Source organism: Phyllobates terribilis, unplaced genomic scaffold (assembly GCF_046119375.1).
Source record: "Phyllobates terribilis strain yellow unplaced genomic scaffold, ASM4611937v1 Scaffold_5__5_contigs__length_657084704, whole genome shotgun sequence".
NCBI lineage: Eukaryota > Metazoa > Chordata > Amphibia > Anura > Dendrobatidae > Phyllobates > Phyllobates terribilis.
In genome coordinates, this window is record NW_027362765.1 from 169931338 (window position 1) to 169954073 (window position 22736).

At 43.2% G+C, this 22736-nt stretch overlaps 1 protein-coding gene across 9 annotated transcripts in view; it reads left to right on the forward strand.

Annotated features, from left to right (window-relative positions):
• The window catches only part of LOC141272555 (ret finger protein-like 4A), a 96333-nt gene that overhangs the window by 39052 nt on the left and 34545 nt on the right, over nucleotides 1-22736 (forward strand). For 2 of the 9 annotated variants that reach the window (XM_073683395.1, XM_073683396.1), the window contains 2 exons: nucleotides 3202-3399; nucleotides 4048-4154. The exons of 2 other annotated variants lie outside the window; for them this stretch is intronic. In XM_073683395.1, coding sequence (XP_073539496.1) covers nucleotides 4104-4154 — 51 coding nt within the window. In that variant the 5' untranslated portion in view covers nucleotides 3202-3399; nucleotides 4048-4103. Of the gene's footprint in view, nucleotides 1-3145; nucleotides 3400-4041; nucleotides 4155-11022; nucleotides 11084-18372; nucleotides 20049-22736 lie in introns of those variants that run through there. 5 more of the 9 variants (XM_073683400.1, XM_073683403.1, XM_073683397.1 and 2 more) reach the window with 5 other exon arrangements.

Here is a 22736-nt window from a genome sequence, read left to right on the forward strand (position 1 = left end):
ACTTCTCCCCTAAGCCACGCCTGCTCCCGTTATTGTCAACAGGAGCGGCCGTAGGATGATGGGAGGAGCAATTCTTTGTGCGTTTTTGCCGCATTTTTGACTGATTGACTTGAATTGAGTCAGTCAAATACACAGCAAGAATCCGCAGCAAATCCGCAAATATTTTTATACCTGCATTTTTGCTGCGGATTTGACTGACTCAATTCAAGTCTATGGGTGAAAAACGCTGCAGAAATGCACAAAGAATTGACATGCTGCAGATTTAAACGCAATGACAATCCTGACAGGAGAATTCCTGATCATGTGCACAGCACTTCAGGATTGTCATTGCATTAGCTGGCACACGGATTACCTAGCGTTTTTGGCCCATTTCCATGCAGAACAAACGCTGCGAAAATGCACCGTGTGCACATAGCCTTAAGGAGAACCTGTGTAATTGATTGCAGATCTCATATCAGATACCCTCCTTCTCCTCTCAGACCACATACCCCCTTCCACGCTCCCCCTTGTAATCACAGACCTCAGTTAAGTTATTCTTGCTGGGCGCCGCACTGTACTGTCAAGTAACGTCATGCTGCGTTAGGTGACAGTATGCGACTATGTACACTGCGTCCTGCATGTAGTGAGGCGCCCAGGAAGACCACGAGTTGTGGAGTAAGTGTGAGACTTCCCAGGTTACCTGCCCCTGCTGCATGGCACAGCTATGGCGGCTTCTTTCATCACCGCTCCTACAGGTGAAGCGATGGTGCAGAGAGATGCATGCGCAGTGCCGGGGAGTGAAGAAGCAGCAGGCCGCATCCCCGATCCCACGGCGTCCCCGCTGCCCGACACCTTCGCTTTATAAGACGCACTGTGTTTTTCCCCCCACTTTTTGGGTGGGGGAAAGTGCGTTTTATAAAGCGAAAAATATGGTAGTATAATAGCCCCACTGCCCCATACATATAGATTGATGGCCACACGGCCCCATATGTATTGTATGATGGCCTCATATACAGGTGCTTCTCACAAAATTAGAATATCATCAAAAAGTTAATTTACTTCAGTTCTTCAATACAAAAAGTGAAACTCATATATTGTATAGAGTCATTACAAACAGAGTGATCTATTTCAAGTGTTTATTTCTGGTAATGTTGATGATAATGGCTTACAGCCAATGAAAACAGAAAAGTCATTATCTCAGTAGATTAGAATACTTTATAACACCAGCTTGAAAAAATGTTTTTAAAATCTGAAATGTTGGCCTACTGAAATGTATGTTCAGTAAATGCACTCAATACTTGGTCGGGACTCCTTGTGCATCAATTACTGCATCAATGCGGCGTGGCATGGAGGCGATCAGCCTGTGGCATTGCTGAGGTGTTATGGAAGCCTAGGTTGCTTTGATAGCAGCCTTCAGCTCGTCTGCATTGTTGGGTCTGGTGTCTCTCATCTTCCTCTTGACAATACCCCATAGATTCTCTATGGGGTTAAGGTCAGATGAGTTTGCTGGCCAATCAAGCACAGTGATATTGCTGTTTTTAAACCAGGTATTGCCACTTTTGGCAGTGTGGACAAGTGCCAAGTCCTGCCAGAGAATGAAATTTCCATCTTCAAAAAGCTTGTCGACAGAGTGAAGCATGAAGTGCTATAAAATTTCCTGGTAGATGGCTGCGCTGACTTAGGTCTTGATAAAACACAGTGGACCTATACAAGCAGATGACATGGCTCCCTAAACCATCACTGATTGTGGAAACTTCACACTAGACCTCAAGCAGCTTGGATTGTGTGCCTCTCCACTGTTCCTCCAGACTCTGGGACCTTGGTTTCCAAATGAAATGCAAAAATTGACTTTCATCTGAAAGCAATACTTTGGGCCACTGAGCAACAGTCCAGGTCTTTTTCTCCTTGGCCCAGGTAAGACGCTTCTGGCGTTGTCTATTGGTCATGAATGACTTGACACAAGGAATGCGACACTTGTAGCCCATGTCCTAGATACGTCTGTATGTGGTGGCTCTTGAAGCAATGACTCCGGCAGCAGTCCACTCCTTGTGAATCTCCCCCAAATTTTTGAATGGCCTTTTCTCAACAATCCTTTCAAGGCTTCAGTTATCCCGGTTGCTTGTGCACCTTTTCCTACCACACTTTTTCCTTCCACTCAACTTTTCATTAATATGCTTGGATACAGCACTCTGTGAACAGCTAGCTTCTTTATCAATGACCTTTTGTGGCTTACCCTCCTTGCGGAGTGTGTCAATGACTGCCTTCTGGACATCTGTCAAGTCATCAGTCTTCCCCAAGATTGTGGAGCCTACTGAAACAGACTAAGGGACCTTTTTAAATGCTTCGGAAGCATTTGCAGGTGTTTTTTGTTAATTATTCTGATTTACTGAGACAATGACTTTTGTGTTTTCATTGGCTGTATGCCATAATCATCAACATTAACAGAAATAAACACTTGAAATAGATCACTCTGTTTGTAATGACTCTATATAATATATGAGTTTCACTTTTTGGATTGAAGAACTGAAACAAATTAACTTTTTGATGATATTCTAATTTTGTGAGAAGCACCTGTATGTAGTATGATGGCCCCACTATCCCATATATATAGTATGATGGCCCCAGTATCCCATATATATGTTATTACCTGATAATCTAAAAAACAAATATTTAACCTAATCCTGATTCCCAGCATCGCAGCCTCCGTCTCCTCTTCTGTAGCTGGCCTACAGAGGCAGCGTGATGCAATGGCGTCATTGCGTCGCCCGAGTGGATACACTGACATCTCATAAACAGCAGGCCTGTAGAGGTCTGCGGCTTAGGAGACAGGCAGTGATAGTGCAGGAAGCTTGTAGCTCTATCACGGGATTGAACTGTGTCGGCATCATACTAACGCTGACACAGTTCAATGCAGCAGAAGCCAGAGATCGGGGCTCCGGGCAAGAAGTTTGTGGCCGGAGCCCTGGATCTTTGACTCTAGCCCCTGCCCTACATTACATTGCTCTCAGATGAGGTAGCAAAAACCTGGTGACAGATTCCCTTTACACACTCATTCAGCTTCTTTTATGACAGCTTTCGACACAGTCCCGGCGCTCAGTTTCCTCCCTGTCATACACAACTATGGTTCCATCTGCGGGAAGTGATAATGTGCAGTCTTCATTCCCAGGTGTAGATAACTATCTGGAGGAGGGAGCTAACAAGACGTTCTCCCTTCCTCATCAGACCTTCGAGCAGCAAAGCAGAAACGAAACTTAGCAAGCAGCAACGTCATGAAAACTGAAACTAGTCTGTATTGGAAAGCAGTGTTGGGGATTTTCATATACAGCCATTAGGAAGGCGGCCCAGGAACTGCTTTCTATTTGCAGTTTGCTCAGTTTACATCCTGAAGGAAAGAAACACATAGCAACTGGACTTGAAGTGGTATGTTGAATATTAGCTAAGAAATCTTGCTTAAAAAATGCAATTGGCGTCTTATATACTGAACATATTTGCATTGAGTACACGTAAGGATATCCTTTCTGCTCTGTATAATTTTCTTTAATATACATTACCCTTATTACCCTTATTATAAGATCTTTTTTTTTCTTTGTGATATTACCAAACAGCCTATCTGAACATGAACTGCCGGGACTTGCGGAGAGTTTCACAGCAGCAGAAGCTATAAATCGAAGATTACTAGATTAGAGAAAAAAGATTGACAGTTTATTTAGTAATAAAGTGGTTGTTCCATCGGCTAACCCCCCCTCCCCCCCCGAAAAGTTACCTATTGATATTGGCCTTAGGCGATATACTGTATATCCTAATTTTTTTCTACGAATTCAATAATAGCGCCAAATAGACGCCACGTGTCAGTGTAGAAGCTGTTTTACTTCTGGACAATGCTATGCATTTTGAAAGCAGTCTGCTCCTCTATCAGGCACCACGTCAGGTGTTTACCAATGCCAAAGTCTAGCGAAAGGTTTCGTTTCAAGGAGAAGCTCTTGTACAGCTGCCAATAGAATTAGAGGCGTTGCTGATTCTGAATACAGAATTGTATTTCTCATACAGCATGTTTTATATTGTTCTCAGAGGATACAGAAGGCAAAGCTGCCTTAGTACAGCAGATAACCAAAAGCGATATACCCATGGATTCTACAATGGACACCCATCTCAACGTTTCAGAGCAGGATCACCAGGTACCAGTTCGCAATTTACTAATATTCTACATCAAATTGTACAATGGCCATTACTGTGTAAAGAAACTATCTTGGCAGAAAGTTAACTCTTACCATTTAACACAACAAAAGCATTGAATTTGTATAGTCAGGTGTTGAGATTTTATATATATATACTGTATATATAAAAGAGCAGTGATGTAACTAGAGTCCGATGGGCCCAGTGCAAAATTTGGACCTAGGCCCCTACTTGCATGTTGGTCAGATGTATTGACCCTTGTAGCATTCTAAATCCTATAAACACATATGTGTGTCCCCCCATAATGTAGTAATGTCCACATCCTGTACTAATGTCCCCCATCATGGGCCCCTTCCTGGTATAATGCGCCCCATCCTGGGCCCCTTCCTGGTACAATGTCCCCATTTCCGATCTAGTGATAATGCCCCCACCCCCCTCATGTCCCTCATTAATAATGTTCCAAGTTCTACCGCTTTTCTCTAATGCATTAAAGAACCAAAAACATTCTTCTCACCTTCCTCCACTCCCATGACACATGGTGTTCCTATCTGTAGCTGGCGCAGGAGTCAACAGCTGACTTCGGCGTGCCTACAATGGGTGACACATGCTATGGGCGACGTCACTGCTATGTGTTGCCTGTTATTGGCATGCCGACGTCAGCTGATGGCCTCTGATTGACCGATGGCGTGTTTTGCGGCGCAGGAACCCAGAAGGTGTCTCTGGGCCGAAATAAATTTCAGCTGAATGTGCGTCTCCAGCACATTTAAGCTGAAATAGGCACTGGCGTCAGCAGGCCCCCTTCGTGTATATGTATATAAACTGTAGGAAGTGGCAAGAGTGACACAGTGTATAAAGTCCATAAATAAGACTTATTGAATGTCTATTTTGCATCCTGAAAATAAAACAGCCTTTTCCATTTTAGGTAACACCGAAATTAAAGGGATTTTCCACTACTGCACAACCCCTTCTCCAAGAGGTTATACAGTGAAAACAATTTATCACTTATCCCCAAGATAGGTGATATCTCATAGACTGGGAGGGGTGTGATCGTTTGGACCTGCGCCGATCAGAACAGGGCATTTTTATACCCTTTAACCCCTTCCATTTTCATTTTTTGCTCCCCTTCTTCCCAGAGCCATAACTTTTTTATTTTTCGGTCAATATGGCTATGTGAGGGCTTTTTTTTTGCGGGACAAGTTTTCCTTTTGAACGACATCACTGGTTTTACCATATCGTGTACGGGAAAACGGGAAAAAAATTCCAAGTGCGGTGAAATTGCAAAAAATAGTGCAATTCCACAGTTGTTATTTTTTTTACCACGTTCACTGAATGTTAAAACTGATCTGCCATTATTATTCTCCAGGTAATTACGAGTTCATATATACTAAGCATGTATAGGTTATTTTTTATTTAGGTGGTGAAAAAAAAATCCAAAGTTTGCTAAAAAAATCGCACCATTTTCCTAGACCTGTAGTGTCTCCATTTTTCGTAAGCTGGGGCCAGGTGAGAACTTATTTTTTGCGTGCCGAGCTGACATTTTTATTGATACCATTTTGGGGTAGATACAATGTTTTGATCGCCGTCATTGCATTTTATTGCAATGTTGCGGCGACCAAAAAAACGTAATTCTGGCGTTTAAATTTTTTTTCTCGTTATGCCGTTTACCGATTGGAATAATTATTTTTTTATATTGATAGATCGGGCGATTCTGAACGCAGTGATACCAAATATGTGTATGTGTGTGGTTTTTTTTTTAATGTTTTATTTTGACTGGGGCGAAAGGGGGGTAATTTAAACTTTTCTATTTTTTTATATTTTTCAAAACATTTTTTTACACTTTTTGCATGCTTCATAGTCTCCATAGGAGACTAGAAGCTGCAGTTGTCTGATCCCTTCTGCTACTTACAGGCGATGATCAGATCGCCTTTGTGTGCAGAATTGCTCACTTGCTATGAGCGCCAACCACTGGGTGGCGCTCATAGCAATCTGGCAATGACAACCACAGGGGTCTCCTGCAGACCCTGGGTTGTCATGCCAACCCATCGGTGACCCACGATCATGTGACGGGGTCGCCGATGGGTGGGACCATTGACGCGCTTCCCGGAAGCGCGAGTTAAATACCGCTGTCAGAGATTGACAGTGGCATTTAACTATTTAACAGCCGCGGGTGGATCGCGATCCCACCCATGGCTGTTGCGGACACGTGTCAGCTGTATAGATCTGCTGACATGTGCCCGGAAAGGTGCGGGCTCAGCGCCGGAGCCCTCACCAAACAGGGGGATCTGCCGTGTGGCGTCCTATTATGCTCCACATCAGAAAGGGGTTAAGATCCCCTTAACACATACATCCGTATAATACCGATACCGGAAAAAACACTACCGATGTCAATGTAAGGTGCCCAAGCGAAGTAGTCGTGGGCGAGCTGTAGCCCCTGCTCGCTTTGACACCCTACAGACAAAGTGTGCCCTCGCTTTCGTGTGCTGCGGTGTCTCCAACTTACTTCTGACTGTCCGGCCTCTTCTGACTCCAGGAATTCTTCTGGAACCAGGGCAGCAATCAGTTCAGAGGACAAAGGGTTAATGAAAACAACCAGAACTTTACTTGGTAACTGGCAGTATTCACAGTATTTACAGGCAGATTATAAAGGATGAGGGTTGTCATCTTTCCCACAGGTATCGGATACAACTTCTGCCCTGGTTCCCGATCTAGGTGAAGCATCTCTGTTGCTTTCTTCTCTAGCCCTAGAGATTCTTCCTCACCAATGACAGTATATCTGGATCCCATTTCACTCCGCCTCTGATAGCTTGAGTCCTGACTTCTTCTGCAGCCTCGCAGACAGAATGTGCCCCCATTCCCCTGACGACTATCTTGGGGTTCCCAGACTGGCTAAGGGGACTCTTGCGGAGTGATTCTCTGGTGATCCACTGCAGCCCTTAGCAGCCCCTAGAGAGCCGGCTGCTTTCTGCTGTACTGCACAACTACTGATTGTGATCACTTCCTGCACTTGACACTAGCACTCAGTTTTCCCTCCCTCTACTGGGCCGGCTGTTACAGTTAACCCTACCTAGGCTAAACTGCAGTCCTAGAGGTTTCTAACTTCAGGTATGTACTTTTAACCCTTTTTAGTATCAGGGGCAGACTATCACATCCACCACTACTACATTCCCCCACACTTTAATTATGGTCATCCCCGACCATTCTAGACAACCAGTGCAAGTGTTAACATTATAATACATTACTAAAACATTAACATGGAAGACTGGTCCTGGCATCTTCTTCTTGGTGGGAAACCAGCTCTTCTCAGTTAAGGGCCCAGGAATAGCAAACAGGACAGTTCATAGTTGCAACTTTCAAATCTTTTCAGCAGCATCGGTCCTTCTCGGTAAGGACTCCAGAAACACAGTGTCCATGTCCATTTTATCAACATGGCCCGACAGGTCAATTCAGCAACAGCCCTCCATTTGCTTAATGGCAGAGTCCTGGAAACATGCACCATCTTAGTGGTAGGGGATAGCATGCTGCTTTCTGCTGTACTGCACAACTACTGATTGTGCTCACTTCCTGCACTTGACACTAGCACTCAGTTCCCCCTCCCTCTGCTGGACTGGCTGTTACAGTTAACCCTACCTAGGCCAAACTGCAGCTCCAGAGGGTTCTAACTTCAGGAACGTACTTCAGACTATCACCTCAACCACTACTACATCATCATGTCATCAGTATTTTGGATCTGTGAGCCATCAGTATGCCATCCATTTTTTTTCCCATATGACATACAAAAAATTAATTCCAAAGCTTCTACTAAAAACAGAGCAGTGATACACATGGTCGACCACCTCTCCATTCATTCCCATGGACTTGCTGTGCACTGCACTCGTCTTTTTCCAGCAATCCTATAAAAAATAAATGGGGCTGTTGCTTGGCATCCAATCCACTGCTCCACTTTGTAACGGTGAAATAAGTGCCCTGCCAGGGATAAAAGTGACTAGACCCTTGTTCCAGAAAAAAACAAGCCTAATAGCTTGCTACATAGTCAAAACATTTAATCCATTTTGGTTGCTGTAAGTGGAAGAAGATATGTCAACAGACTAAGAATCAGGTCTTCACTTCAGTATTTAGTATTTTAGTATTGTTTTCAGTATTTAGGAGTCGCAAAGAAGTTTTTATAAATTTCTCTGTTGGAAACCCAGGAAAATAGGAATGAATGTATTTCCAGATCTCATTTTGTGTCTGGTATTTCCAGATCTGAACAGTAGCTGTTAAGGGTATGTGCTGCTATGGATGTCTTCAAGGGATATTCAAAAAACATCTATGAACACTCTCGTTCATCTTCAGGCTAGATGGAGGCTGATGGAGTACATGGTAAAACCCAAGCTCCATCTAGGTTGAAGTCGAAATCCTGATAACACAATAAATACCTACTTGCATTTAAAATTTGGGCTGTCGCACGCGTCACTAATGGACAAATAAACGTTTGGTCCTTGATATCAGATTAGGCTTTCATACTACGCAGACATAGATTCAGTCTAGCACTTTTCTGTGCAATGAGAGAAATGGGAGGAGGTGGGTTTTCTTACTGTGATTGTTAGGGAACTAGAGAGACTGCAGGGTAGGATCCTCTGTGTGACCAAGTGACAAATAAAGCATCCAGAGGCGTAACTATAATAGGCACAGGGGTTACAATCGCACCCCGGCTATTAGGCTATTACTATTAAAGATCTGTGTTTTTTGGGGTCCCTGTTGGAGATTCTCCATTGGGACCCAAAGCTTCTGAAAGCAGCCCCAAGAGAGAATTTATACATGACAGGAATTACTCTCAGCTACTTCCTACTTTCCCAGAAACTAGAGACATCGAGAAAACAAAGAGATTATACACAATTACTACATATTAGGGTTCCGAAGAATGGTCAAGTTTTCAGTTTTAGGTGTAGTTACACTGTAAGTGAAGTTTAGAATATAACTGCTCTATTAAAATTAACCTGTCTCCAGTTTTTAAACTAGAGATACAGACCGTGACTCCTGTGATGTATCATTTACTGGTATAACCACACCCCCACCACTGATTGGTAGCTTTCTGCCTATGCACAGTGCACACAGAAAGCTGCCAATCAGTGGTGTGGATGGGGTTTACAGAGCTCAGCATTCAGAGAACTGGCAGATCTGTAGCAGATAAAATACGGATTTTATAGAAACAGCAGCAAGCAGCCTAGTAAGTGATACATCGCTGGAATCAGGTTCTCTGCCCATACATCATTTTGCTCTCAGATGGGGCAAAAACCTGGTGAGAAATTCCCTTTAATGCTAATAGTTACATATAAATTATTTTGGACTCTCGTATATTGTAAGGCGGCGGTGTTTACACCGTGCAGTAACTGAGGCAATGACCCAAGCAAGTCCAACATAAACAGCTTTTATTCTGCAACTTATGGGTAAACAGAAAGTCCTCCAGTTCACAGCCAGGTTAACACAAGTCCATAACAACGGTTGCCGTGGGCAACGGCCGCGCCGGGCCGCTTAGAGCCTGACGGGTGCAGAGCCTTCCCAGGCATGGGTTCAGCTACACACAGGCCCGCCGAGCTTTCCTGCTATGCTCCTAGCCGGTCCCAACACTGAACAACACTAATCCTTAATGCAGGGTTTTTAAAGGACCTGTGGCAAGAGCCACTGGAAAACCCGGGTTGGAAGGAGGAGGCCGCCCCACTGCCTTCTGTAGCCTCCTCCAAGAAATGTAGGCCCTGCCGGGTTTTACTTAATCTGCCTTAGCCAGATAGCCTAACCAGGTCAATGCTCACCTTCATTCCTGCATTGCAGCCCTAGGTGTGTCTGTGACTGCAATGTACTCCAATGGATTTAACAGGTCTCTGTACACATTCCGGGGATATATAACATCCCTCGTATATCCCAGTCACTGCCTCACAAATCCCCCCCTCTGTTCAAACTTGTGTGGTTGAACATTTGTCACCATACAGGGTGCCCGGGACAGGGCATCCGCGTGTGCCTGCGACTTCTACAGAGAGACTGAAATTTTGCAGTGACAGAAACCGCCTGGTGACTCGCGCATTCCTCGATGACTCCTAACTGGAGCATTTGTTTTACCTCAGCCATGCCGGCTTGCCTCCGGGCTTCGGGTACCCGGTATGGTCTCATTCGTACCCTTACCCCATATTCGGTGACAATGTCATGCTGGAGAACCGCAGTCCTACCCGGTAGCTCTGAGAACACATCGGTATTCCGCTGCACCAGCGAGCGAGCCTCCCGTCGCTGCTGTTTAGTGAGAGCATCACTTATCCTGACCTCTCCTCCAACACTGAACAACACTAATCCTTAATACAGGGTTTTTAAAGGACCTGTGGCAAGAGCCACTGGAAAACACAGGTTGGAGGGAGGAGGCCGCCCCACTGCCTTCCTATAGCCTCCCCCAAGAAATGAAAGCCCTGCTAGGTTTTACTAATCTGCCTTAGCCAGATAGCCTGACCAGGTCAATTCTCGACTTTATTCCTGCACTGCAGCCGCAGGTGTGTCTGTGACTGCAATGCACTCCAATGGATTAAATAGGTCTCTGTACACATTCTGGGGATATAAAACGTCCCCCTTATACGATCCCAGTCACTGCCTCACTATATATATATATATATATATATATATATATATATATATATATATATATATATATATATATATATATAATATATATCTATACAGTACAGACCAAAAGTTTGGACACACCTTCTCATTTAAAGATTTTTCTGTATTTTCGTGACTATAACAATTGTACATTCACACTGAAGGCATCAAAACTATGAATTAACACATGTGAAATTATATACTTAACAAAAAAGTGTGAAACAACTGAAAATATGTCTTATATTCTAGGTTCTTCAAAGAAGCCACCTTCTGCTTTGATGACTACTTTGCACACTCCTGCAAAGCAGAGGTGACTCTTGGTCTTCCTTTCCTGGGGCGGTCCTCATGTGAGCCAGTTTCTTTGTAGCGCTTGATGGTTTTTGCAACTGCACTTGGGGACACTTTCAAAGTTTGCCCAATTTTTCGGACTGACTGACCTTCATTTCTTAAAGTAATGATGGCCACTCGTTTTTCTTTACTTGGCTGCTTTTTTTCTTTCCATAATACAAATTCTAACAGTCTATTCAGTAGGACTATCAGCTGTGTATCCACCAGACTTCTGCACAACACAACTTATGGTCCCATCCCCATTTATAAGGCAAGAAATCCCACTTATTAAACCTGACAAGGCACACCTGTGAAGTGAAAACCATATATATATGTACAGTACAGACCAAAAGTTTGGACACACCTTCTCATTTAAAGATTTTTCTGTATTTTCATGACTCTGAAAATTGTACATTCACACTGAAGGCATCAAAACTATGAATTAACACATGTGGAATGGTATACTTAACAAAAAAGTGTGAAACAACTGAAAATATGTCTTATGTTCTAGGGTCTTCAAAGTAGCCACCTTTTGCATTGATGACTGCTTTGCACACTCTTGGCATTCTCTTAATGAGCTTCAAGAGGTAGTCACCGGAAATGGTCTTCCAACAATCTTGAAGGAGTTCCCAGAGATGCTTAGCACTTGTTGGCCCTTTTGCATTCACTCTGCGGTCCAGCTCACCCCAAACCATCTCGATTGGGTTCAGGTCTGGTGACTGTGGAGGCCAGGTCATCTGGTGTAGCACCCCATCACTCTCCTTCTTGATCAAATAGCCCTTACACAGCCTGGAGGTGTGTTTAGGGTCATTGTCCTGTTGAAAAATAAATGATGGTCCTACTAAACGCAAACCTGATGGAATAGCATGCCGCTGCAAGATGCTGTGGTAGTCATGGTAGTTCAGTATGCCTTCAATTTTGAATAAATCCCCAACAGTGTCACCAGCAATGCACCCCCACACCATCACACCTCCTCCTCCATGCTTCACGGTGGGAACCAGGCATGTAGAGTCCATCCGTTCACCTTTTCTGCATCCCACAAAGACATGGTGGTTGGAACCAAAGATCTTAAATTTGGACTCATCAGACCAAAGCACAGATTTTCACTGGTCTAATGTCCATTCCTTGTGTTCTTTAGCCCAAACAAGTCTCTTCTGCTTGTTGCCTGTCCTTAGCAGTGGTTTCCTAGCAGCTATTTTACCATGAAGGCCTGCTGCACAAAGTCTGTAGTGTATATATAATATATATATACAGTTGAAACCAGAAGTTTACATACACTTTATAAAAAGACACATATGCATGTTTTTCTCAATATCTGACATGAAATCAGAATAAACCTTTCCCGTTTTAGGTCAATTGGGATTACCATAATTTTTAATATTTGCCAAATGCCAGAATAATGAGAGAGAGAGAATGTTTTAAGGCATTTTTATTACTTACTGCAAAGTCAAAAGTTTACATACACTAAGATTACTATGCCTTTAAACAATTCTGGACTGCCCATATGATGATATCATGTGTTTGGAAGCTTCTGTGGATGTATTTTAATGCACACATGAAACACACTGCTTCTTTGTGTAGCATCATGGGAAAGTCTAAAGAAATCAGCCAAGATATCAGGAAGAGAATTGAGAATTGTGGACTTGCACAAGTCTGGCTCATCCTGGGCTACAATTTCAAGATACATGAAGGTGCCTCGTTCATCTGTACAAACAATTATACACAAGTAGAAACAAGATGGGAATGTCCAGCCATCATACTGCTCAGGAATGAGACGGGTTCTGTGTCCCAGAGATGAACGTGCTTTGGTCCAGCATGTGCATATCAACCCAAGGACAAAAGCAAAAGACCTTGTGAAGATGATGGCGGAAGCTGGTAAGATCTTGTCAATATCCATAGTGAAATGAGTACTGTATCAACATGGGCTGAAAGGCCACTCTGCCAGGAAGAAGCCATTACTCCAAAATAAACAAGGCAAAAAAGCCAGATTAATGTTTGCAAATGCACACAGGAACAAAGACCTTTATTTTTGGAGACATGTCCTCTGGTCTGTTGAAACTAAAATTGAATGTTTTGGGCATAATGACCATCGTTACATTTGGAGGAAAAAGGGAGAAACTTGGAAGCCTAAAAAAAACATCCCAACTGTGAAACATGGGGGTGGCAGCATCATGTTGTGGGATTGTTTTGCTGCAGGAGGGACTGGTGCACTTCACAAAATAGATGGCATCATGAGAAAAGAAGATTATGTGTCAATACTGAAGCAACATCTCAAGACATCAGCCAGGAAGTTATAGGTTGGGCGGGAACGGGTCTTCCAAATGGACAATGACCTGAAGCATAATGCCAAAATAGTAACAAAGTGGCTTAAGGATAACAAAGTCAATGTTTTGGAGTGGCCATCACAAAGCCCTGATCTCAGTCCTATTGAAAATTTATGGGCAAAGCTGAAAAGGCAGGTGCGAGCAAGGCGACCCACAAACCTGGATCAGTTACACCAGTTTTGTTGGAAGGAATGGGCCCAAATTCATACCAACCATTGTGAGAAGCTTGTGGGACGATATCCCAAACGTTTGACCCAAGTCATTCAGTTTAAGGGCAAAGGTACCAAATACTAATGAAATGTATGTAAACTTTTGACTTTGCAGTAAGTAATAAAAATGCCTTGAATATTCTCTTTCTCTCATTCTGGCATTTGGTAAATATCAAAAATTATGGTAATCCTAATTGACCTGAAACGGGAAAGGTTTATTCTGATTTCATGTCACATATTGGCGAAAAACATGCACGTGTCTTTTTATATAGTGTAGGTACATTTCTGGATATACAGTGCATTGTGAAAGTATTTGGCCCCCTTGAACTTTTCTACCTTTTGCCACATTTCTGGCGTCAAACATAAAGATATAAAAAAAATTTTGGGAAGAATCAACAATAAGTGGGACACAATCCTGAAGTGGAGCAAAATTTATTGGATATTTTAAACTTTTTTAACAAATTAAAAACTGAAAAGTGGGGCGTGCAATATTATTCGGCCCCTTTACTTTCAGTGCAGAAAACTCACTCCAGAAGTTCAGTGAGGATCTCTGAATGATCCAATGTTGTCCTAAACTGGTAATGATAAATAGAATCCACCTGTGTGTAATCAAGTCTCCGTATAAATGCACCTGCTCTGTGATAGTCTCAGGCTGTGTGCCCACGTAGCGTTTTCCAAGCGTTTATGCTGCGGAATTTCCGCAGCGGAAACGCTTGTGAAACGCTAGGTAATCCGCACCCCATGGTCCCCAAGGGGATTCCGCATGTTCTATGCACATGCTGCGGATTTTTCCGCAGCGTTTATGCTGCGTACAAAGATCCGCAGAATGTCATTTAATTTTGCGGAAGTGCAGCGGAACTCCCGCCATTGACTTGCATTGAGACGCACAGAAACCGCGACTGTACATTTTTACAAGCTGCTTCTATGCGTCTCTATGTGCGGATGGTACCCAGTTCTGGAGGAGAGGAGACTCTCATCCAGACCTGGGTACCATTGTACCTGTAAAAAAAGAATAAAATAACAAATAAAGTTTATACTCACCTGTCCGGCGTCTTCTCTCTGAATGCCAGCAGCGCTGAAGGACCTTCGGTGACGTCACAGTCATGTGACCGCAGGCCCTTCACCGCTCTGTCTCGCGATATGCCGGCAGCCGGGAACCAGACAGGAACGAGCGCTGCAGCCACGCCGGGGCCTCGGGGGTGAGTATAGCTTTATTTGTTTTAATTTTTACGGTTCACACTGTATAAATCCATGCTGTTTGCACGGATTTATACAGTGTGACCTAGTTGTCAAGCACTTTCCAAGTGATGCTATCGCCTGGAAAGTGCTTGTCAATGCGGAAACGCATGTGAACACGCATGTGGATCCGCATGTATTCTGCAGGAAAAACGCATGCACAATCTGCATGCGTTTTTTTCTGCCAGGGAGATGCAGAAATGCTGCAGAAATTTTCTGCTTCCTTTCTGCATCGTGGGCACATAGCCTCAGGGTTCTGTTTCAAGTGTAGAGAGCATCATGAAGACCAAGGAACACACCAGGCAGGTCCGAGATACTGTTGTGGCAAAGTTTAAAGCCGGATTTGGATACAAAAAGACTTCCCAAGTTTTAAACATCTCAAGGAGCACTGTACAAGCGATCATATTGAAATGGAAGGAGTATCAGACCACTGCAAATCTACCAAGACCCGGCCGTCCCTCTAAACTTTCATCTCGAAAAGGAGAAGACTGATCAGAGATGCAGCCAAAAGGCCCATGATCACTCTGGATGAACTGCAGAGATCTACAGCTGAGGTGGGAGAGTCTGTCCATAGGACAACAATCAGTTGTACACTGCACAAATCTGGCCTTTATGGAAGAGTGGCAAGAAGAAAGCCATTTCTCAAAGATATCCATAAAAAGTCTCGTTTGAAGTTTTCCACAAGCCACCTGGGAGACACACCAAACATGTGGAATAAGGTGCTCTGCTCAGATGAAACCAAAATCTAACTTTTTGGCCACAATGCAAAACGATATGTTTGGCGTAAAAGCAACACAGCTCATCTCCCTCAAAACACCATCCCCACTGTCAAACATGGTGGTGGCAGCATCATGGTTTGGGCCTGCTTTTCTTCAGCAGGGACAGGGAAGATGGTTAAAATTGATGGGAAGATGGACGGAGCCAAATACAGGACCATTCTGGAAGAAAACCTGTTGGAGTCTGCAAAAGACCTGAGACTGGGACGGAGATTTATCTTCCAACAAGACAATGATCCCAAAATAAAGCAAAATCTACAATGGAATGGTTCAAAAATAAACGTATCCAGGTGTTAGAATGGCCAAGTCAAAGTCCAGACCTGAATCCAATCGAGAATCTGTGGAAAGAGCTGAAAACTGCTGTTCACAAACGCCCTCCATCCAACCTCAATGAGCTCGAGCTGTTTTGCAAGGAAGAATGGGCAAGAATTTCAGCCTCTCGATGTGCAAAACTGATAAAGACATACCCCAAGCGACTTGCAGCTGTAATCGCAGCAAAAGGTGGCACTACAAAGTATTAACTCAAGGGGGGCCGAATAATATTGCACGCCCACTTTTCAGTTTTTAATTTGTTAAAAAAAGTTTAAAATATCCAATAAATTTTGTTCCACTTTACGATTGTGTCCCACTTGTTGTTGATTCTTCCCCCCAAAAATTGAATTTTATATCTTTTTGTTTGAAGCCAGAAATGTGGCAAAAGGTAGAAAAGTTCAAGGGGGCTAAATACTTTCACAATGCACTGTGTGTATATATATATATATATATATATATATATATATATATATATATATATATATATATATATATATATATATATATATATATATATATATATATATATATATATATATAATATATACAGTACAGACCAAAAGTTTGGACACACCTTCTCATTTAAAGATTTTTCTGTATTTTCATGACTTTGAAAATTGTACATTCACACTGAAGGCATCAAAACTATGAATTAACACATGTGGAATTGTATACTTAACAAAAAAGTGTGAAACAACTGAAAATATGTCTTATATTCTAGGTTCTTCAAAGTAGCAACCTTTTGCTTTGATGACTGCTTTGCACACTCCTGGCATTCTCTTGATGAGCTTCAAGAGGTAGTCACCGGAAATGGTTTTCACTTCACAGGTGTGTCCTGTCAAGTTTAATAAGTGGGATTTCTTGCCTTATAAATGGGGTTGGGACAATCAGTTGTGTTGTGCAGAAGTCAGGTGGATACACAGCTGATAGTCCTACTGAATAGACTGTTAGCTGCTTTTTTCTTGCCATAATACAAATTCTAAGTAAACAAAAACGAGTGGCCATCATTACTTTAAGAAATGAACGTCAGTCAGTGCGAAAAATTGGGAAAACTTTGAAAGTGTCCCCAAGCGCAGTTGCAAAAACCATCAAGCGCTACAAAGAAACTGGCTCACATGAGGACCGCCCCAGGAAAGGAAGACCAAGAGTCACCTCTGCTTCTGAGGATAAGTTTATCCGAGTCACCAGCCTCAGAAATCGCAGGTTAACAGCAGCTCAGATTAGAGACCAGGTCAATGCAACACAGAGTTCTAGCAGCAGACACATCTCTACAACAACTGTTAAGAGGAGACTTTGTGCAGCAAGCCTTTATGGTAAAATAGCTGCTAGGAAACCACTGCTAAGGACAGGCAACAAGCAGAAGAGACTTGTTTGGGCTAAAGAACACAAGGAATGGACATTAGACCAGTGGAAATCTGTGCTTTGGTCTGATGAGTCCAAATTTGAGATCTTTGGTTCCAACCACCATGTCTTTGTGCGATGCAGAAAAGGTGAACGGATGGACTCTACATGCCTGGTTCCCACCGTGAAGCATGGAGGAGGAGGTGTGATGGTGTGGGGGTGCTTTGCTGGTGACACTGTTGGGAATTTATTCAAAATTGAAGGCATACTGGACCAGCATGGCTACCACAGCATCTTGCAGCGGCATGCTATTCCATCCGGTTTTCGTTTAGTAGGACCATCATTTATTTTTCAACAGGACAATGACCCCAAACACACCTCTAGGCTGTGTAAGGGCTATTTGACCAAGAGGGAGAGTGATGGGGTGCTACGCCAGATGACCTGGCCTCCACAGTCACCAGACCTGAACCCAATCGAGATGGTTTGGGGTGAGCTGGACCGCAGAGTGAAGGCAAAAGGGCCAACAAGTGCTAAGCATATCTGGGAACTCCTTCAAGATTGTTGGAAGACCATTTCCGGTGACTACCACTTGAAGCTCATCAAGAGAATGCCAAGAGTGTGCAAAGCAGTCATCAAAGCAAAAGGTGGCTACTTTGAAGAACCTAGAATATAAGACATATTTTCCGTTGTTTCACACTTTGTTGTTAACTATATAATTCCACATGTGTTAATTAATAGTTTTGATGTCTTCAGTGTGAATGTACAATTTTCATAGTCATGAAAATACAGAAAAATCTTTAAATGAGAAGGTGTGTTCAAACTTTTGGTCTGTACTGTATATAATCGGTCAGAGACTCTGAATTCACTAAAGACTTTTTGGATCCAGCCTCTTAAAATTAAAGCGTTCTCAAACTGATACAATATAAACTGATAATAAAAGGTGGAAAAATGAAAAAAATATTATTAATATGGGCCTGTATGGTCATAAGCTCTATTTATCCCATACATTGTGCAGACTAAATTATATGGTAAAATGAAGCTTCTTAACAGGAAATTGTGTCCTTCTCTGTGTAGACAAAGAGTGATGCACTTGTTACCACAACAAGAATCAATGGTGAAGTCATGCAGCCAACACCAGAGGTGACCAAGCAATTGATAAGTAATATCAAACTCCAACTTTCCCATATGCAGATATTGTCGTGGCAAACAGTCAGTGACATTCGTGCCAATATTACCATGATGCAAAAGAACCATGTACTATACCGCTCAAATCTTAGTAAAATCGTCCGTGATTGTCATCACCTACTGGAAATGGAGGAAGAAATGAAGGTGGCCGAAAGTAAGAAACAAGAAGACCAAACCATGCTGAGTTTGGAGGAGAAAACATTACAGCTGGTTCACCTTATGGAACAAATTATAAACACAAAAAGCAAAGACCAACTCAGTGTCATTGAAGATATGTTGAAGACTCTGGAAAGACCTGAAGAACTAGATATAGCCGAGCCTCCTGTGCAGCTCCGAGCATCAAAACAGATGATGCATATGGTGAAACCAGTCCCAGAACAAATACTCTTGGATCCAGAAACTGCTCATCCGAACCTCGCCTTGTCCCCAGACTTCAAACAAGTGAGATTTGACCCAACTCCCCAAACGATAAAAGTAACTTCACAATGTTTTGAGCCAGGGTTATATGTCTTGGGGACACCAGGATTTAAGTCCGGTCGGCACTACTGGGAAGTAAACGTAGGAAATAAAAGTAATTGGCTCATAGGTGTTGTAAAGGAGTCAGTGGAACGCAAGGGCTTATGGGATTTGAATTCATCAAATGGCTACTGGATCTTACGTAAGCAAGGAGACAATGTGTATTATGGCATTGGGAACATTTGTGAGAGGTTAAAATATAACTATTCTCCTACGAGGATTGGAGTCTGCTTGGATTTATTTCGAAGCCACATGGTCTTTTACGATGCCAATACCACAGAGATAATTTTTCAAGTGTCTCTCTGTTTTGGTAAGGAGACACTGCTTCCTTTTTTCTGCCCTGGATATCCTATGAGAGAGGATGACTGGTGCCCACTAACTATATGTGCCTAGGAAAATATGCATCAATTGTGGTTTCATGTACCTGTTATTCTTAAGATTTCTAATATTATTGACTAGAATTAGCCATGTATATATGATGATCAAATGCTCATTTGGCCAAGAGCTATCTCTCCTGACTCCACCATACAAATGAACAGCGTTCATGTCTCTTCAATAGGGACAGCAGAGAAAGCTGGACAGCTCTGGCAGCTTATTTTTTGGAGAACAAATGGTCTCCATTATATATTGGGGGGAGAGAAGAGAGGCCCTTATACACATCAGATGATCATCCGATCCCTCCAATTACATTGATTTGGCAAACATTAATTTAAAGTGTATGGTGGGCTAACCAGAGGAGATTCTGACCTTATTGAGTAGTAGGACGGGAAGGCATCTACAAACTCTAGATGATGAAACACCGAATATTCTTGTTGTTTACTATCTTCCAGTTCCGCTTTAAAATAGTTGTCCCTACAATGTCAAAGTGGACAATAAAATGTTTTCTTCTGGCTTTTGACTCTTCTAAGTACAATTTTTGCTCAATCTAAATATGATTTTAGAAAATAAATATAAAGCAGGTGAATGAAAAATGGCATGATGTGACGGCTGCCTTGCTGCTTTCTTCTTCTCTGCTGTCCCCATAAGGCCAGTTTAAAGGGGAAGTCCGACTTTTAACACCTCCTTATTTTTAGGCCTAAACTTCTGTGCTGATACATATTGCTGTTCAGAATTTATGAAAGTTATCTAACAGCAGGCAATATGATACCATAAAAAAATACCAAAACTCATTTTTAAACCGCTCACCAGTTCTGTAACAATAATGTCATGTATATCATTCAAATGATCACTGCAGGCAATCACTGGCCTTAGCAGGCATACTGGCACATAATTAATGTGGCCTTTGAGGCCAGAGATTGGTTACAGTGGTCAAATGAATTATGATGGTGACATTCATTATCGCTGCTGGAAAATCGGAAGCACTGCAGCGCCAGCAGATTTGAAAGATAAGTTATAGTTATTTGTCATCATCATACACTAAATGCTCAGACTAACATACAACCTCTGGCAAAAATTATGGAATCACCGGGCTCGGAGGATGTTCATTCAGTTGTTTAATGTTGTTGAAAAAAAGCAGATCACAGACATGGCACAAAATTAAAGTCATTTCAAATGGCAACTTTAGGGCTTTAAGAAACCCTAAAAGAAATCAAGATTAAAAATGTGGTACTCAGTAAGAGTAATTTTTTTCAAACCAAGCAGAGGGAAAAAATTATGGAATCACTCAATTCCGAGGAAAAAATGATGGAATCATGAAAAACAAACGCACAAAAGAACACTCCAATACATCACTAGTATTTTCTTGCACCACTTCTGGCTTTAAGAACAGCTTGCAGTGTCTGAGGCATGGACTTAATGAGTGACAAACAGTACTCTTCATCAATCTGGCTCCAACTTTCTCTGATTGCTGTTGCCTGATTAGCTTTGCAGGTTGGAGCCTTGTCATGGACCATTTTCTTCAACTTCCACCAAAGATTTTCAATTGGATTGAGATCCGGACTATTTGCAGGCCATGACATTGACCTTATGTGTCTTCTTTCAAGGAATGTTTTCACAGTTTTTGCTCTATGGCAGGATGCATTATCATCTTGAAAAATGATGTCATCATCCCCAAACATCCTTTCAATTGATGGGATAAGAAAACTGTCCAAAATATCAATGTAAACTTGGGCATTTATTGAAGATGTAATGACAGCCATCGGCCCAGTGCCTTTACCTGACATGCAGCCCCATATCATCAATGACTGTGGAAATTTGCATGTTCTCTTCATGCTGTCATCTTTATAAATCTCATTGGAACAGTACCAAACAAAAGTTCCAGCATCATCACCTTGCCCAATGCAGATTCGCGATTCATCACTGAATATGACTTTCATCCAGTCATCCACAGGCCACGATTACTTTTCCTTAGCCCATTGTAACCTTGTTTTTTTCTGTTTTGGTGTTAATGATGGCTTATGCTTAGCTGTTTTGTATGTAAATCCCATTTCCTTTAGGCGGTTTCTTACAGTTCGGTCACAGACATTGACTCCAGTTTCCTCCCATTCGTTCCTCATTTGTTTTGTTGTGCATTTCCTGTTTTGGAGACATATTGCTTTAAGTATCCGGTCTTGACGCTTTGATGTCTTCCTTGGTCTACCAGTATGTTTGCCTTTAACAACCTTCCCATGTTGTTTGTATTTGGTCCAGATTTTAGACACAGCTGACTGTGAACAACCAACATCTTTTGCAACATTGCGTGATGATTTACCTTTTTTTAAGAGTTTGATAATCCTCTTGACGCGCCCCTGGGCCTGTGTCGCGCTGCGGTGCGCACGCGGGAGCTTACCCGGAGCCGGATCCGTGGAGGGTTGTAGTCTCGTGGCGGTGACCCGGTCCGTGCCCAGGGAGTCAAACTAGACGGCAGTCTATTAGTAGTAAATAGTTGATGACTACGCCACCCGTTGAGTGCAGCCAGGGAGCTGCTGCTGCGGGGCAGACCGCTGAGGCCGATGGTAGGATTATGCAGCGTGATAGTATAACCCCCAACGGGAGGGGTATGGTCTCAGGGCAGCCGACGTGGATGATGGGGGTAGCAGGAACCACTCAGAGACGGTACGGTGTAGTTCAGGGTCTTTACTGGTGACAATGATAGACCCTCCCGGAGTACTTGCTAGCGAACGGGGCCTGGTCAGTCCTTGAGCAGATGGGATCTCCCCTGGCCAGGCGTAGTTGTAGGCCTCCCAAACTGACTGTACTCTTCTGGCTACCTTGCTAGAAGCTGATGTAAGTAGCCCACGTCCCTGAGTGTACCGTGTGGTGCTCACCCGTATGGCCGGTGACTCGGGGCCTTCTAATGGCTTCCGCTCCACGATGGCGGTGCTGGTCCCACGCGTGTGACCGTGCCTTCGGGCTTCTGGGCCAGAGGACCTGAAATCCCCTGCCTGACGGATTCTGCTGCTGGGTAGGAGTTAGTCCCCACAGCCTCGGACTCCGGGTCCGGAAAGAAGTCTTCTTAGTCAGGGCGAGCTCTGCGGCTGCCAGCCCCTGACTCCTTGTAACTCTGCTGTTTCCTATGCTGCTTCTTGTCTCTACTCCACTTGTCTGACTCACCCTGCCTCAGCCCCGGGTTTATACAGGGGAAGTTCTTCCCCTCCCAAGACTGGGCAGGAGGTGTGGCATGCACAGGATCCCTGACCAAAGGACCTCCCACCTGCTCTCAGACATAACATTACATTACTGTGGAAAACCAGACCCCTGGGGTGCCACACTCTCCTTTGTTTCAATTGACATCTCTCGTGTTGGAGCCATGATTCATG